This window comes from Phallusia mammillata, chromosome 1 (assembly GCF_965637545.1).
Source record: "Phallusia mammillata chromosome 1, kaPhaMamm4.hap1.1, whole genome shotgun sequence".
In the NCBI taxonomy this organism is placed as follows: domain Eukaryota; kingdom Metazoa; phylum Chordata; class Ascidiacea; order Phlebobranchia; family Ascidiidae; genus Phallusia; species Phallusia mammillata.
In genome coordinates this window covers 8,074,724-8,091,758 of record NC_137252.1, presented here as the reverse complement: position 1 = coordinate 8,091,758, position 17,035 = coordinate 8,074,724, and the positions used below count along the sequence as shown (strand labels likewise).

Sequence of the window (17,035 nt, the reverse complement as noted above, 5' to 3'; positions counted from 1 at the left end):
GTGAACCGCTGGGTTGTTTGGGGTCAAACTTCAGGAGAATCAAATTTGGATTAATAACTAACATCTTTGCAAATTTGAATAAATTTAAAGCACTCTTTCTTGACCAAACGCGTATCACAAACCGGCGTTAGACAGAAAAAAATACGGACAAAAACAATATGATATGTGCATCGTTTTTAATGACATTTCAAGAAATTCACCTGGAAATCTTTCCAACCATTACATCACCACACGTGTAGTGTCAGATCAATTATTTCCTCTACTAGGTCAAGTAGATAACCTAGCGCCTACGAAGTGACCTTGGGCGCTGGCCAGACGAGCTCTTTCAAGTTGTTGGAACACACAGATAGGCTTCGGCTTGGAAAGTTTGGAAAGACAAAACCGTGTTTCGAAACAAAAGTAAAAATAAAAACACACGCAAATGTCGGTACAGCCAACACATAAGGTGGGAAATCGAATCAATTTTTAAAAGGGAAACACCCCCCTTAAGGAACAATTCGGATTTTGTTCAGTTGCAATGGGTGGATTACAATGGCAAATGTTACTTTGTTTACCCACTTACATGTATTTCACAGTAATATCATTCGTGTATAAAGTGTGAAGAAATGGGTCGTCAATAGCTTTGCGAAAACCAACACTGAATGAAAAAGTGTTGTCAACAAGCCCAACACTTGGTTAAATCGATTGATATTTCAGCTGTACTCGTACCGCTGGTGTTAAAAATCGAGAACACTGATACAAACGGAAATGAAAACTGCAATACAAACGTTGCTTGTCTCATATTAGTGGCAAAGAAAGTGACGTGCGATGACAAAAAGTGGTCCCTCATTTTCCAATATTTCCGCGTATGCCCGATGGCGAATGTATTCTTGGATCTAAAAAACTTAGTAAGATGATGGAGTGTCCTTTAAGCAAAAGTGTCATTGCTTAATGAACAATATATATTTTTGATTTCCGATTTCGGCTCAAGAAACGTACAAGTTTTAACAACGTAAATCCAAACCACTGTAATGGAAGGGTGCGAAAAATAAGTGGAATCACATTTATAATCTAATTTCAACACGTCTTAAAGTTTTGGAGTAAATGCCCACTCTCAGTTCTTGTTAGGCAGGTGTATGTGCTATTGGGCGCATGATACATTTTTAACAACTCAATTGTTCCTATTGACTTGAAACATGTAAAAACAGCAATAACTTGCTTAAACACAATCTCGCTTCGATACAAAAATGCTCTGTTACCAATCAAAAAGAAAAACAGAAAACAGCAACAAAGTCCTTGGTGTTTAGGGGCATGATACCGGTTCATTGACGACCTGAAGCACAGGCGGTTTCGCTCCACAAATAATGACTGCGACAGAACGTGAAAGAACACATGTCGAAGTGATAAAGACGTTGCGCTAATGGGTGGTCGTCTCAAGTCGAACTATCTCGTGAACGATCTGCTGATGTTCAAACAGAAGCTTCTCCAATTCACGTCGCTTCTTCTCGGCCTGGCTCTGCGTTTAAATGTATAACAGATAAAGGTAACGAGAGATCGGCCGCATTGGCTAGTGTAGCCATTCAGATAAAGGTAAACATGATAGTTTTGTTAGCATGTTCAATCATGTGTATTTTCAGCTAGGGTTAAAAACGGGCATTCGTTTGAAAAAAGATTTTACATTTATGTGTAGGCTACTTCAGTTTTTGTACATTGAGATTCTTTTTTTATGCACATTTTTATACTATTGAAAATGAAAGTTTTTTCGTAGACATTATTTGAATCATGAAGTAGAATTGCTATTTGGAAACTTGCGTTTTTAACACAAAAACCTAATTTAAATCACAGCAGATCAATCACTACATTCAAGGCAGCAGATTCAAACAAAAAACTCATACAAAATCTGTATGACAAAAACTGCAACAACTAAACAAAACCATTATCAGTATTAATGTTACGGTATATTTTTTTAGCAACGGACCAATATTTAATACAAAACATATAATATAAAAATTATCACATAACATAAGTTTGTATTCTAATGAGATGATAAACGAAGTTAAACGGTTTATTTGTTTTTGCTTTCTTATACCCCTAGCCTAGAACCTTCTCTCGGACACCTTTGTGTCCGCCAACCCCGCGTTGGTAACCAATAAATAAACTAAAGATGGTATCGCATTATATGTGTATTTCGTGTCGGGTACTGTATTTGTTTATTGTGTGCCAAGTTATTACGCATTTGCCTTGTCAGTCTTCAGACACAAAATAAACTATGTGCTGAACACACATGGACCAAAACCGAAGAGATACGGGTTCGAAACTCACCTCAACCTCGTCGAGAATGGTCGTTATCGCTCGCCCATTGTGTTTTGCTTCAACGTCTTTGTTAAACAATTCAAAGGTTAGTCACCAACGCTAGCACGTCACTCACAAAAACAAACACACGAAAATGAAATGAAAAGACCAATTAATTGGTTTGCGATAAACGACCCCTCAAGATTGGTGGTTCTTAACTCGTTTTAGGTCATGGTCCACCAGCCCATTTAAAAGAATATCGCGGACCGTTCTGTTTTCCGAATAAATGTAGTACTATCTTTAATGATAATAATAAGCCAAATATTTAAAAGAAAATTAACCGCATTAAACATTCAATAAATTATATCCAACTCTTTCCAGTTTATCCCCTAATGCAGTTGTCGGCAACCGTCGGTCCGCGGCCCAGTACCGGTCCGCGATGAGTTCGTTACCGAGCCGTATACTCTTTCAGGTTAAATGGTTTAAAACATTTTGCCCATGTATCCCGGGGATGATAAACTAATTTATACATTTTTCATTGTTAAATATTTGTAGTTTTTTAAAGACCGGTCCGCGATCAAATTTCAGTTTCAAAAACGGCCCGCAGTGCAAAAAAGGTTGCCGACCCCTGCGTGTAAGGCACAGTTGCATTCGAATGTTCATCAATCGAGCATTGGGTCCATATTGTTTTTTTTGCGAAATGCACGTTGGAATCGATTGTCAAGAAATCATAAAATCACCTTAGGCACACGTGACAAACTCACTCGACCACAACGAAATATGACTTCACACTAATAGAGGCTCACCCGCGTCGAAGTTGACTGGCACCCGCTTGCCGTCGTCCTGCTCAACCGTCAGTTTGATTGACACCTCAGACGGGGGCGGGGAGGGGGTGTGATCGCTGGTCTTGCGTGTCAACTTGCTAGCGGCGCTTCCCATGTCGATATGGGGGTCGGGTGATTGGGGTAATGGGGTAGGAGGAAGGGGTGTTGGGGGCAGGGACTGCTCTTCCTGGTAGTATGCGGGCACCACGACGGACAAAGCGGCCTGTTGTGTTGGTTCCGGGCTTGTGGTGGCGTCCAGACGATTGCTGCTGTTCTCGATAGGAGGTTTACGGGCAGCAATATCTGTGTTATGCGTTTTTATGTAAAGTGTTTCTGTTGGTTACGAAAGGTAAGAGATGCTTTTACCTTGTTATCAGAGCAAAGTAACCCAGATTTAAAACAAAACGAGCTCAACCTGTTAGGTGAAATCATAATTTATTACGTTCTATTTTCGTATTTACTTTCAAAACATGTGCGCTGGCCCAGGGTCTATGCTTTCAAAACTCAAGATAAATGCGCGGATTGTCGTTTGAAAGCCTCATCACATTTCGGGAACATTTAAACCCTCCCAAAAAGTTTTCAAGCTTTTATCAACAAACGTCTTTGAGCAACCTGTCAAGAATCACTGATCATACAAAAAAAAAACTATTCAAAAAAATTTTTAGTTCGAAAATTTTTATTCGAAGAACTTTGCAAGACCTGGTAGCTAAGACTGAAGGAGAATGTTGCGATTCTTGCGGTTTAGCCCGACGAACGATGATCGATTTAACTTGCTCCCAATCACCGTCAACGGTGACATATGCCCTGCTAATCGGCCTGCTGGGAATTGGTTGCGATCGTCGATAAATAAACGACATTTAAATGCATCCGTCGCGTGTTGTGTGTGTTTGAACCGAGTAGCAACACCCAAAATTGGGCACAATCCACATGTAGGGTTTGTACTCGCCCCGGTTAAACTCTTTGTACGAATGGCGGGTAAAAAATTAACCCAAGGGTGCACAACATACAGCCGAATACAAGAATTAGCGGGCGCACACATGTAATATAGAATTGATATGCAAGCGGTCGCACGTTGGTAAAAACTCTTTTGGTCGGCATATGGCTTCTAAAACTTATTTCAATGGACTGTTTGGTATGGAAAAACACACGATTGTTATATTGAATTCAAGTCAAGTCAAGTTTTTATTTGCCCTGCCACTTTATCAGACATATCCATGTTGAACAGTTTGTAAAACAGCGAAGATGCCGAAAATTATACGTCCAGTATCCGTACGTGTCCAGCTGCGAGACATTCGGGCTCACTGGACACATTTTAGGCAAATAGGAGCATGTTATGCGGACGGTCAAGAGTGGTGCATCTTTGCTCTAAACCAGCTTCAATGTAACCCATACGGTTGCTCTCTCACTACGCGAAGCCTATATTGTTCCGGCTATAGGTTGTATTTTTAACATGTTAGTTGAACGTTAACAACGAAAAACACTATTGCGGTTTCATAAACACATTTTAGTCCTAAGTGTTCGCGGTGTAAAAATTGGGCTGGTAAAAAACGATCGAGTTTTGGCTTTTAATGCATATTAAGGAGTAATACCTTGCGTAACCTCTGTACTTTTAAATTGTTTAAAACCGAATTCTACTGTAAACATAAATAAAAAGCTAATTATTTTACTCGTTTAAAAACAAAATATAGACAGATAGAAAAAAAAAAACACCAATCAATCACTGTTTAAAACGGTCAATTTGTTGTAATAATGTTTATTATTTTAACGCCATGCTGCCGAATAGACCCAAAACGATAACCTAACCCGACAACTAAATATAAAATATAAAACATCACAAGCAATTTCTAGTGGTCGTGCCCCGTGTGACGAAAGAACCGACTTTCTCGCGCTACTGGGAGCAGGACAGTCCCAACTGACGAAACAAAAACCGCAAAATCGTGCACCTATGGCGACCCGACGGACAGGTGTTTCGAATATAACGTCTGATGGGGAGACCCAAGGGAAATGAAAACATTTAAGAGAAAACGCACAACCTGTTCTTATGGTACCAGCGCGGCTGTTTGTTAAACGACTGGCATTTTTTGTAAGTGGATAAAAAGACAATAATCGTATAAATTATACATATTTCATATAATGCCTAATTAGATTTGATAACGGTTCGTATCTTTGCGCATACCTTACCGATTTCTATTGCCATTTTTAGTTTTTGATGCTTGTTACGACGTTTAGTTTCAGGCCACAGAACTCTTTGACCGAAAAATTTCAAAAAAACACTTTTGTCTCATCTAATTCGTACAACTATTCGCAAACATAATCACTTTTTTCATCGAAAAGCAATTCTATAAAAAGACATACAAAATTGTACAATGTCATGAGGACTAATACAACATCCAGTTACTGGCTTTTAATAGTTTAAATGTGTGCCAAGACAACTTTTCAAAGCTGCAAATGTCTACTTTCTCAATAGGCTTTAAATATTTCATGCCTAAAAATATATTTAACCTCAACGTGTTGTAAACCTATGTTTCGATGCATATTCTATCAACTGCCTAAAACTACCATAAATGCCACGCAAACTTTAATGTGACAGATCGAAGTATCGCCTAACTTGAATGCCACGAATCCCTGCTAAACATATTCGCCACGAAAACTCCTAAACAACACCGATTCAATTTCAGTGTTAACAGCAATATGGTATTGTGCATTTACAACTACGAAGCTAAAATGTATTTCAAGGCCTCCCATCCGCACATGCAACAGAAACACTTTTGCTTTCTGTTATAGCTCGCTGAATGTAGTGAATATATCCACACATTTGCGCTTCGACAACCAGCTAACAAGCAATAAACATAATGAGTTGTGCGCATACCAAACTTCCATTTAATCCGCTCGGCTATGCTACATATCGACCTGTGTGCAAACTTAAAAAACAGCTTACCAAATTGCTGCTTCGATTAATCGCTTGGTTCGTGGCAACCTGGCCTCCACAGAACGCAACTGGCGGCACAACGAAAATCGCTTGTTTTAAATCGATCTTCAGATAGCCTTTATCGCGCTTATCACCCCAGCGTACGTCAGTGGAGACGCGGTATAAATAGCGCGCCACCGCCAACAAGCAGTCCCTACTCACCTCGCAATGTGCCAGCAAGAAAGCGATCCCTCCTCGGCGAATCAACGTCTTCCTGTAAACAAGGGCAGCGTTTACGCAACCTCGCATCACGCCAAGGGAATTAGTCCGTCGTCAAGGCAACCTCAGACAGCCAGGTGAAAAGAAAAGGTGAACCACGCGTGGGTTGAGACAGAGAAACGGTTTTCGGCAAACTGTCATCATTTATGTGGGCGCAAGGAACAGTAAAATTTATTTGCATTGTCACTTCATCATATTGTCATCGTTAAACGGTCTCGTAAAACGACAAGGACACCGAAAAGTGTTTGAGTTATAAATCACGTCGAATTTCAAATTTTGGGCATTGTTGCCTAGATCCAGTGTTTGGCATCCATTATGGCGATTTTGATTTAGAAACTATCGACTTTTTTCTCTTTTAAACGCACATGGTTGCAAAAACACATGTTTCTATTGCAACGTGTATCTTTAGTTTTTGGGTTTTTAGCTACCACAGAAGGCAAATCGTATTGAACTGCCATATACAGGCATTTCAAGTGCTATTAAAACTCACTTACATTTGTTGTTGGATTTGTTACAAGAAAAACCACCTGGCACAAATTTGGCAAGCACTGAATACATTTCCGCAGTGCAAACAAATCAATAAACACATGCTTGTGCTAATGGACAAATCAACGCAAATCTGCTGGATAGCTATTAGTATATTGTTGAAAATCAGACTATTGGGAATACAACATTGTATTTTATTCGTTAATATATTGCCGTTCAAACAATTTTGCGTTTGGCTTTGGGGATTGCTTGGCAAAATACACCGTTGGTCATGATTACACAAATTATAATTACATTTTTCCATAGCTGCATTCCCCTACAGGAAATCTCCACATCAAATCAATTTCACCAAGAAAACGTTTGTCAGAATAGGTAAACATGATTGATTAAAACCACAAATTTCGTTTTTGCTGCATGAAAACTGTGTTTTGACTTTTAGGGTGGATTTTAGTTTGATGGTATGAATAATTCACTGACAAAATTAACTACAATTACTCCCAAATAGGTAATTAAATAAACATGCTGGAATTTTACGTAACAATAAATTAATTTAATTTTTTCATTTGCAACTGACTAACATTTATCGAACGGCTCGGTAAGGTTTTTTTCTATCGGGTTAAAATTTACATGCTCCGAGGTTAATGTAAGTAAGCCAAAGTGTCTTCAGTTTGGTCACATTAAGGTGGTAAAGGAGCTTGAATTTTTCATCTTATCTTCGAAAGCTGCTTTGAAAGGGTTAAATGAGAGAAATTAATTCAAGGCCCCCTGGCTATAGGGACACCATACGGATGAATCGTTTACGCCAAATGTTTTTGTTTTAGGAAAAATGATTGTTTTGAAAACTTTTTATTTTAGGACAGGAATCACCAAACTACGGCCCGCGGCCGGATCCGGCCCTCTAGGTCATTTCATCCGGCCCGCGAACACAATTTTTGGTTTGCCAAAGCGAATTGCTAACTCTGTATTATAGTCTGTAACATTTAAAAATTAATCCGCTCCTTACGAAAGTTTTGTGTCGCGATATGTAGAATTGATATTACCTGCTTTCATAGGATTACAACGCCGGATTAATCCAAAGCCTGTTTGTTACGTCACAGACAAGACTACAAATGTTAATTGTGCGCAAACCATTGCCATCTTTTGTTACTTGCAACGTAATATACAAGCATTGCTCGTAAGATGAGACTAACTATGCAGTTTAACAGTCGCATCACTAGATGGGATTTTAGATTTAGATTTTAAATGGGATTTTAGAAAGACCAATCCTGGGCGGCCCTATTAAAATCGTTTCGCTGACTGGAAAGACCCGGTCCGCGCGAATTATTATTAAACTTATCCGGCCCGCAGTAAGTTTGGTGACCCCTGTTTTAGGAAGTGTTTGTGCACAGTATGAGTATGACGGAATATCATAGGGGTCCAGTCCAACAGTTGCCAAAGTTAAAAATACGCGATAAAATGTGGCGCAAGGTGGGCAGACAAATGACCGAATAGTCTGAGACGCCTGACCCGAACTTAGACATTATCGAAATTATTCCGCGAGAGCTGGGTTCGGACCAGTGGTGGGATTCAGCCGGTTCGAACCGTTTTTTAGAACCGTCTCACGAAATTTTATGAGATCAGCGAACCGGTTAGCATTACTGGTTACTGTCAATGGACTTTTTGTAACAGAACTGGCTGAAAAAATATGAATTATGAATTTTGTGATAGAATCGGCTGATAAAAAATTTGAATCCCAACACTGATTTAAACCCGTCAAAAGTGCATTATCAGTTAAAAGAAAAACAACATAGAGGTCAAGTACATGACCTTGTAACCATCTTTACCTGCGCCGCCGCGTCAAGAAGTTTCTGAAGTCGCTCGAATGACGTCATACCAATGTTTGGTTGGTTGTTGGTGCTTGACGTCATGGGCTCTGGGGTGTTCCAACGAACACTGTCGTCGCGATAATTTCGCTCTTGAGGGAAAAGGATGACATGTTCGCAATGACGTCAATATTAACATTTCTTACGAACTTCTATTTTATTTAAATCGATTGTTTAATTTTTTTAAAGGTGGATCTCCGTTTAAGGCCTTGATCTCACAAGCAAAAATCCATTTGTAATGCGATTAATAGAAGGGCGTTTGCAGAAAATTTTCTAAATACTTCTCGAAAAAAAAACACGGTAAACCTCGGTTAACCCGTTTGGACCCGAGAAATTGCCCTAATTCATCCGAAGATCTGGATTTACCGATGTCAATTAGTTCAAGCCTTACCACATTGGAAATCTTTGTACCCCAAGTTTTGTCCGGATTAGGCGAAGATCCGGATAAACCGAATCCGGTTTACTGTATTCTATCGTGATTTCACATAGTTTACAACAAAATTTTACAGTTGTTTTTTCCAGTGCTAAGTCTTACCAATAAAATCTTGATTCAAACAGATGAAAAAAATAAATAAATATAAGTAAATGAGAAGAAAAGTACCCGCTTTGGCCTTGTGTATGCGCGGTGACGTAACTACCACGTTAGGTAACCACGGTGTGACGTTTTCCGATCTGGTCATGCTCTGATGCTCCTTGGTTTGTGGTCGGTGATGCGAGACGAATGGAACCGGAAGAAGCAGTGACGACCGCGCTTGGTCGTTCGCCGGAAGTGTCGTATGGGGCCGCTTGGTGATTTGGGAGGGCACGAAACCCCTCCTAACGTGACCGTATGACGTTGCTACGCGCTTTTGTCCACGAGCAGGGCTGACTCTGCACACGAACGTAGTGGTTGGTTTAAACTAGAGATGTACCGAATCGGCTAAATTTGGGTTCGGCCGAAACCAAATATTCGGCAATTTTGCTAAATAAATTCGTCCGAATCAACCGAATCATTATGAAGTTGTACTTTGACATGAAAACATGAGTTTTTTACCACAAAAACAGTGGTGCTACACAACAGGATAGATGTAATCCATTATTATTTCAGTTTTGTGGGTTTTAGGTCCCCTCGGCTATGATTGACAACCTGCCAATGAATTACCGACTTATTGTCTAGGTGGGAAAAAGATAATGCTATAAAAGTAATAATAATTGACGGGATTTTAGTTATGGCACAGTTTGAAAATTGTGTATCATTAAACAAAAAAGACACGTTTTACGCTTTAAATTTGAGTTTGTAAAAGATTGGGCTTCAGTCGAATCGCAACAAAGTTAAAGGTGAAGCTTGTGGGAAGATATGTTACAGGAAATTCGAATTAGATTAAACAGAAAGGCAGTTACGCAACAAACGTTAGGTAACAGAAGCGTCATAAACCACCTTTATCCCATGTGAATTGAAAAAACTGAAAAATAATATTTGACAAGATTTATTTCCTATTGTGAGAAACGTTATTGCTGCATTTGCCACATATGAGATGAGAAAAATAGAGTTCTCGTATAATCGAATGTTAATGTAAACGGTATTTTAGGAAACTAAATTTGTAGGGGGAATTAGATTTGAATATCGACTAAAAGGTTGCACAGAACAGGTTGGGAAACCCTGACCTAAACCCTGTTTCCATGTGTAGACAAAAAGATATGCCTCTCGTTCTAAATAGGACAGGATATTTCTGAACCCAGAAAGCAATTCCAACGGAATATATTTCGCAATTCCAACGGAATGATCAAGACACGAGTTTTGCCCAACACCATAGCTATTCAGTTGGGTCCGTAAAGTTGCATTTCATAACCTGACTTCCATCAGGTACAGCAGAAACTACTCGCGTACCACCTTAAAAGCTCCGGCGTACGATTAGCTGTACACGTACCGCGGGTTGAGAACCACTGGTTTAAAGTAATCCACACAAAAATATTGTTACATTAGGAGTTCTAGCAATGAAGATTTTTTGGATCACTTACACTTCAGGTCTTATGCTAATGTTGGAATCGTTGATGAGAATTCTCTCCAGCTTTTCGCGGTTCCGCTTCATTGCATCGTCCTGCACTGACACCACCTGGCGGATTTCTTCGAACATTGTTTGGTAAAATTGGTCTTCGTCGTTGTCGCGATATTGAATCGGACTATAAGATATCTACAGTAGAATTAGCCAAACATGATCATTTGTGTCAAGAAGGTTACAGATATTTTTACGGGGAATTTGTATGACGAGAAAAACCACTATTTAGAGGGGTGCCATCGACATGTACCCTAAAATAAGGACAACCGAAACATTACATTTTCATACCGAACGAAACAAACGTTTTTGAACAAATCTTTGCATTCATATGAGCCATGATATTTCACATGCCATGTTTTAGCCACAAACAATCTGTTCCAGCAACACTTTGTTCGTAGAAAATAATTTGTGCATCTCACGACAGCTCAGGTAGGGATTTGACTTGGAATTGGTAAAAATAAGATAAAATAAGAACTCAAGTCAAGAATAAGGACAAATCTTAGAAATAAGGACGGTATGGCAACCCTGACTATATAATCACATGATCAACGTGTGGTAAAATGAAAGTGTTAACATTATTAAATTTTTTTATTTCAGCTCCAATTGAACATATAACGTTGTTAAAACAAAATGATAAACAGCATGACATAAATAAAATTAAAAAAAATACAAACAAGCGAATAAAGAGGGTTGCAAATAAAGTTTTGCGTGTACTGAAATTTGTAAAAAAAACAGTTTACCCTTGAGCCAGCTCCAGGATGGGCTACGCGGGATAAACCAGATTCTAAAGCACTCTGTTTAGAACCATGTGATTCAACGGTGTTTCCAGCCAACACACACTCCGCCAGGTAGCTCGCTGAAACGCCATTGCTGAATAAATATGGTTAACTTGAAACGGGAAACTGTTTCGAAAATTACTACGCTAGTTTGGAAAGTCAAAAAAATCAAACCAATATTATTCGTTTTTTCAACCAAGCATTACCATTTAGCCCGAACAGAATTGGTTCAAAGCATTTTTAGCCGGACACCGCTCAACGGTGAGCTAACACATCTTATAACGTCATAAACAAAATCTCGCCACGTTGTTGTGAAATTATTATTGGGCAACAATTGAATGCCTTGGGAAATAAAAAATAACGCTGCGAAACAAAGCCAGAAAGTAGATGCTCTTATTGTCACTAAAACAGGAGAACCAACAGAAAATTCAGGCGACCCAACTTTGGGTCATGACCCATAGGTTGGGAAATACTGGGTTAGACCATTAAATCTTAAATAATGTAATACTTACCCAGCCATTTTTCGTACTTCAATTGACATGGGGTAGTTGGCCCATTTTCCTCGAGTTTTTGGTCGCCATGCAGAACGCAGCTGTTCTTCTGGGTTTTTGTAATTCTACAGAAAAGGCGGTTATCACATTACCTTACATCACCGATTTAACAACAAAATTGCACTTATAGGTATTCTACAAACACAATTTTTCAGGCAGTGATGTTTTTATTTAAATTATGTTCTAAATAGGTGTACAGTGTGCCAAACTTTACACCTTTGCTTGCTACAAATACTACAGCAGTTCACCAAACACACTTTTATCCATAAACTGTGTCCAAAAGTTGTTTATTAATGACTTTGAAAAGTCAATTGAGGTAAAAGTTAGTTAAGATGTTTGGTCCTTAACGGTTACACTAAAACATTTTTTATAAAAATAGGAGGTTGATATTTCTATTTTTCTGCCATTGTGGTGTCTTATCACATAGAAAATGCACAGTGACAATTTGTAAGCCATCCACCAGCACTACAAAGAGATTGCTGTTGACAACCCTCGGCTTGTAAACATGCCAATCAGGCTTTGTGACAACAGCACAATTTCAATTGAAATCTGATACCTTGTGATTACACGGGACAGTATATGCCCACAAATATACAGAAAAACATGTTCAAAACATTAACATTATATGTGTGTGACAATGATATTTGACATCAAAGGAAAAGTGAATGTCATTTACCTTGTAAAATGTCACAGAGAAGCAATATCAAAGTTTGATAGACTGAAAGAGTTTAAATATTTACTTGGCAACCCAAACAAAGCAACAGTAGACATTGAGTACACATATTACACATTCCATTTGACACACAGTTTTTTTTAACTATAAGTCACAAATTTAAGTCCACAAAATTTCCTTTGTTGTGTTTTTCATATTTACCATTTGGTCCTTTATTGGGACTTTGAGCCCAGCGAAGCCAGAATTCAATGAGTGCATTGGATATCTCCCAACTGAACTCTACACATAAACAAAAATATACAAAAAGTTTAAATCTTAAACATCCATGTTACATAGCTAAAGCAATAATACATAGTTATATCAAGATTAGTATCATAAAGCAGGATTAGTATCATAAAAAATAAATGTATTTATTTACACATGTGAAACATAACACTGTCACTTTAAGTTGCTCATTTTGAAAAACACGAATGTTATGTTTTGTTCAGATCTTACTCTGTGTGGATTTGAGTTTGGTGCTCTTGCCAGTTTCACAACATGTCCTCTGTACAAAGTGGAAGGGATTGTTGACTTTTTTTCACGTGGTGGGAGATAGCCTTCTTGTATAAACTAAAAAAAGAAAAGTTGTAAACAATGTTTTCATGTTGATAAATGACTTTGAAAAACAATGACTTCGCAAAAAAAAATTAATCCAAAAATAGGTTTGCATTCAAGCACATGACAGTATTTAAATAAATAAATATAAGTTTCCCTTGCCTTTAATAAATGTTGAAACACCCACAGCTGTTAGGTAAATATTTTACAAAGGGTTCTATGTAAAGAAACCATTCTTCAATTGAATGCCAACAATAAAGTGTTTGCTCAAAGCAAATACTTCACTAAAGAACATATTGCTACATCGATTTTCAAGTATTGTGTATGATAGGCTATTGGTTGAAATTAAATTGTTTAATTTTAACGTGTAAAAAAGCTAAATAACCGTAAACCAAGCATCTGTCAAAGCTAGAAAGTGTCACAAACACGATTGTATAAATAGTTTTTGTGGAAGATATATATAATATTTTTAAAAAATATTGAAAACAAGCAAAAAATATATTTTTTTTATATTACCCCTCCAACATAAAGGCCAGTCATATTTCTTGGCACATCCATAGTCATTAATTAGTTGCATTGATCAGCAATATTTTCAAGGGCTACCTTCTTAAAAACATTAAACTGGCCTGAAAATATATAATTTTTCCGATAAACATGCCTCTCAACGATTGCAAATGCAATCTCTGGGTGGCTTGGTAAACAACGGAAACAACCACTTTGAATTTGAACCAATTACACTGAAGTGCTGTTCACACACTTGTACTTATGCGAGTAAATAACAAAGCAAACCGGGCGCTCTCCACTTTAAGCGTTGTTATCTTTAAAACCGCATTTAGCTCACGATTCAATACACATGCCGACAGTCAAATCGCGTAGCGTTCCCAGCAACAATGCTCTTGCTTGCGCACAAAGGCTCCACTTTGTGGTAGTATTACAAGAAAAACGGTTGCCACTAAACGTAAAAATCAACTCGTTGATGTTTGAAACGACAGACATGGTCACAGAACCTTTGGCAACGATACTAGGTTCAATAATAGGCCTATATTGAAGTCTGGGTAGCTTTTACCACATACAAACATAAAAAATCGTTCGGTTTTGCAATCAAGCCCTCGTGAAAACGTAAAAGTCTTCACTAGATTAGGGGTCAAAAATATTCAGGGCAGTATGGAGACCACACGACTATTTAGAGCAGGTCACATATGAAATCCCTGTCTTAACGTAGTAAATGACAGTAATTTTTGAAATGATTCAAACATTGACAATGATTTGTGATGTAGTTGAGTTTATTTCGTCGTGCAAAATCGTAGCAGCACAATTGCGCTACAATATTCACCAGGTCGGAAATAGCTGCGCAACGTTCAGACGTTAAAAAGCGCGACAAAGTTGAGGATACTATTGGTAGAGGGGTAGACGCGCTGCAGCTACACCGTTATAAGACAGGGACTCACATTGGATGGTGAGGTTGGCTCATAGTCATTTGGATATCGAGACTGACATAGACACATAGTACAGACCGATTAGGCAAAGAAGTTTCACAGCACTGAAGCATTTTGTGAAATATGCCTCTTTTGGCAATATTTCGGTTTTAACCCAAACCTTTAAAAATCGCCCGAAACGTATGTTTTTATGCATAAAATCAATGATTAAGTTTGCACACAAATAAACTTGCAAAGCATTGCACCAATACTAATATTAAAAAATATAATTGCGATTAAACAATAGTTAAGCAAAAATTTCTTCCGGTAAATCTCGACGATACGGATAACTTTTTTGCGTTCCTTCCCGACAAACAGAATCACTGGCAACATAACAAGAACGACGTAGTTTTTCCTCAAGGGGCAAATGTGGAAACTTGGCAAAAAAGAACGCAAGTGCTCCAGCAAACGCATCACCAGCACCCTAGCATAAAAACAGATATATTCAAACGAACAAAGAGTTACCATTAAAGACTTACTGTGGTATCTACAGCATTGACTTTTTCGCCCTTCACCCAACAGGGTTCTTCTCTTTCTTTGCTTGCAAAAACACAACCATCCTTGCCCAGAGTGATAATTGCAATTCCACAACCCATCTTAAGAAGGTGTGGTACAGCAACTTTGGCACTTTCTACATCTGTTACTTCCAAACCTGTAATTGTAGAGGCCTAACAAAAAAGCAGAGACACATGGAACGGTGTTGCAAAGATTTAAATTGAAAACTTGACTAAATAATCTACAAACTTCACATCACAGTGAGTGGTTACTCAATAAATGTTTTTCTTGTGGATAAAATATTAAATCTAATCTTATTTTTAAGCCTGTTTTTTTTTCAACAATACTGTTGTCTTCGTTTTTTTTTCTTGTGCTACATTGACTTGGAGTTATATCTCCACTTCACTTGACAAAAACTTCAATTAAATCAAATGACATGACTTGATTGACATGAAGTCTGGTTTACAACACTTATTGGGTCAAAACACTCAAGCGTTTTGTGAGGGTGTTTAGTAAAATTTGGACCACAAATACTGTTTAAAACGACAAACAATTAAAACCGGACACAAAATAGCAACATTTCAGTACATACCTCAGTTTCATTTGGGCAAACAATGTCTACATTTTTGTAAAAATCTGTATCAAGCTCTTTTTGTGGAGCTGGAGCTGGGTTAAATATGGTAAAAACGCCTGCACCCTTTGCTTTTCTAAGTGCACATAGTGTAGATTCAGGGGAGATTTCCAACTGGCATAACATAACCTGCATTAAAGAAATATGTACCCTGCCACAAGGTAGCTACTAATTTACACAAAACCTAAAAAATACTTTTGCTGACTGAAAAAGTGAGGAAGCAGCATCAATATCGGATTCAGTCAAATGCAAGTTGGCCCCAGGAACAATGATGATTGAATTAGTTCCATCTGCTCCAACTACAATGGGAGCAACTCCAGTACATGCATCCTCAGTCATTGTTACATGTCCTAATAAAGCAAAGCATGGGATTTTTATATTAAATGTAATTGAATGATCTTGATAAATAAAGACTGTTTTCTTTTAAAATTAGATTGGAAAACAAGTTTGTATTAAGAATCATTTCACAGAATTTGCAGTTTACTGCATTTTCCAACTAATATTTTATAACAACTCCAAGCAATAAGTTACCTGTGTCTATGCCTAAAGCTTTGAAATTTTCTATGTATTCTTTGCCATAAGCGTCATTACCAACTTTTGCAATCATTGAAGCTTTTGCTCCCAGTTTGGCCGCAGCAACACATTGATTGGACCCTTTTCCACCAAATCCAGTCACATACCTTGTTACAAACATATTTTTTTACAAAAATCACCTCTTTTTTGTGACATTTTTAAAAATGTTAGATAACAGTACTATAGTAGTAGCATGACATTACCGCGTTCCATGTATGGTTTCTCCTGGAAGTGGAAGTCTTGGAGCATATGTTATTAGATCCATGTTACATGACCCAGTAACAAGTATATCAGCTATAATATAAACAAAGTGTTATAATTTTTCTTCAATTAAAAGTAATATTCTAAAACATCTTTAATAAGGATATCTAACAATAACAAATATCAAATCGTTTTTACCATACCAGCCATAATTTCTGATGCAACGTCACTCAAGTTGACATTTGAAAAGTTACTTAAATCTAAACAAAATAAGTTTCTTTTGACTCAAGTAGTTGGATTCGAATGCGAACAGCAATCTGCAATGGCTTGCAAAAAGCAAACACATCCACATGGACCACAAGAAAATATCGCTGCTCCACCTTGTGGCAGATTTTTTATC

At 37.9% G+C, this 17,035-nt stretch overlaps 2 protein-coding genes across 4 annotated transcripts; both read right to left on the bottom strand.

The window, feature by feature from the left end:
* Positions 1-358: 358 nt before the first annotated feature.
* LOC145226452 (uncharacterized) lies at positions 359-14,443 on the bottom strand. Of its 2 annotated transcripts, XM_080092290.1 has the most exons (12): positions 13,777-14,443; positions 13,162-13,275; positions 12,868-12,945; positions 11,955-12,058; positions 11,407-11,536; positions 10,629-10,801; positions 9,232-9,500; positions 8,592-8,722; positions 6,226-6,277; positions 3,078-3,398; positions 2,302-2,357; positions 359-1,495 (listed from the first exon to the last, which is right to left on the bottom strand). In XM_080092290.1, the coding sequence occupies exons 1-12, from the start codon at positions 13,822-13,824 to the stop codon at positions 1,397-1,399; spliced, it is 1,575 nt and encodes a 524-aa protein (XP_079948416.1). In that variant the 5' UTR covers positions 13,825-14,443; the 3' UTR covers positions 359-1,396. The 2 variants fall into 2 exon arrangements, with proteins under 2 accessions (XP_079948416.1, XP_079948417.1); XM_080092291.1 differs by lacking the exon at positions 2,302-2,357 and having other exon boundaries at positions 1,405-1,495.
* A 171-nt stretch (positions 14,444-14,614) lies between these two features.
* Positions 14,615-16,993, bottom strand: LOC145226478 (ribokinase-like). Of its 2 annotated transcripts, none has more exons than XM_080092293.1 (7): positions 16,839-16,993; positions 16,638-16,728; positions 16,393-16,541; positions 16,057-16,211; positions 15,823-15,975; positions 15,215-15,403; positions 14,615-15,159 (listed from the first exon to the last, which is right to left on the bottom strand). In XM_080092293.1, the coding sequence occupies exons 1-7, from the start codon at positions 16,843-16,845 to the stop codon at positions 14,983-14,985; spliced, it is 921 nt and encodes a 306-aa protein (XP_079948419.1). In that variant the 5' UTR covers positions 16,846-16,993; the 3' UTR covers positions 14,615-14,982. The 2 variants fall into 2 exon arrangements, with proteins under 2 accessions (XP_079948419.1, XP_079948418.1); XM_080092292.1 differs by having other exon boundaries at positions 15,823-15,990; positions 16,839-16,991.
* Between the last annotated feature and the right edge of the window lie 42 nt (positions 16,994-17,035).

Bases quoted from the DNA above. Each gene is read 5' to 3' on its own strand.
- LOC145226452 (XM_080092290.1), bottom strand. From the start codon at position 13,824: ATGACTATGGATGTGCCAAGAAATATGACTGGCCTTTATGTTGGAGGG. The intron at 10,802-11,406 runs GTAAACTGTTTT...ATTCTACTGTAG, and splicing joins ATCCTGGAGCTGGCTCAAGG to ATATCTTATAGTCCGATTCA. The intron at 1,496-2,301 runs GTGAGTTTCGAA...ATTTAAACGCAG, and splicing joins CCATTCTCGACGAGGTTGAG to AGCCAGGCCGAGAAGAAGCG.
- LOC145226478 (XM_080092292.1), bottom strand. The intron at 16,212-16,392 runs GTAACTTATTGC...TTGCTTTATTAG, and splicing joins AGCTTTAGGCATAGACACAG to GACATGTAACAATGACTGAG. The intron at 15,404-15,822 runs GTATGTACTGAA...CTTTTTTGTTAG, and splicing joins TTTGCCCAAATGAAACTGAG to GCCTCTACAATTACAGGTTT.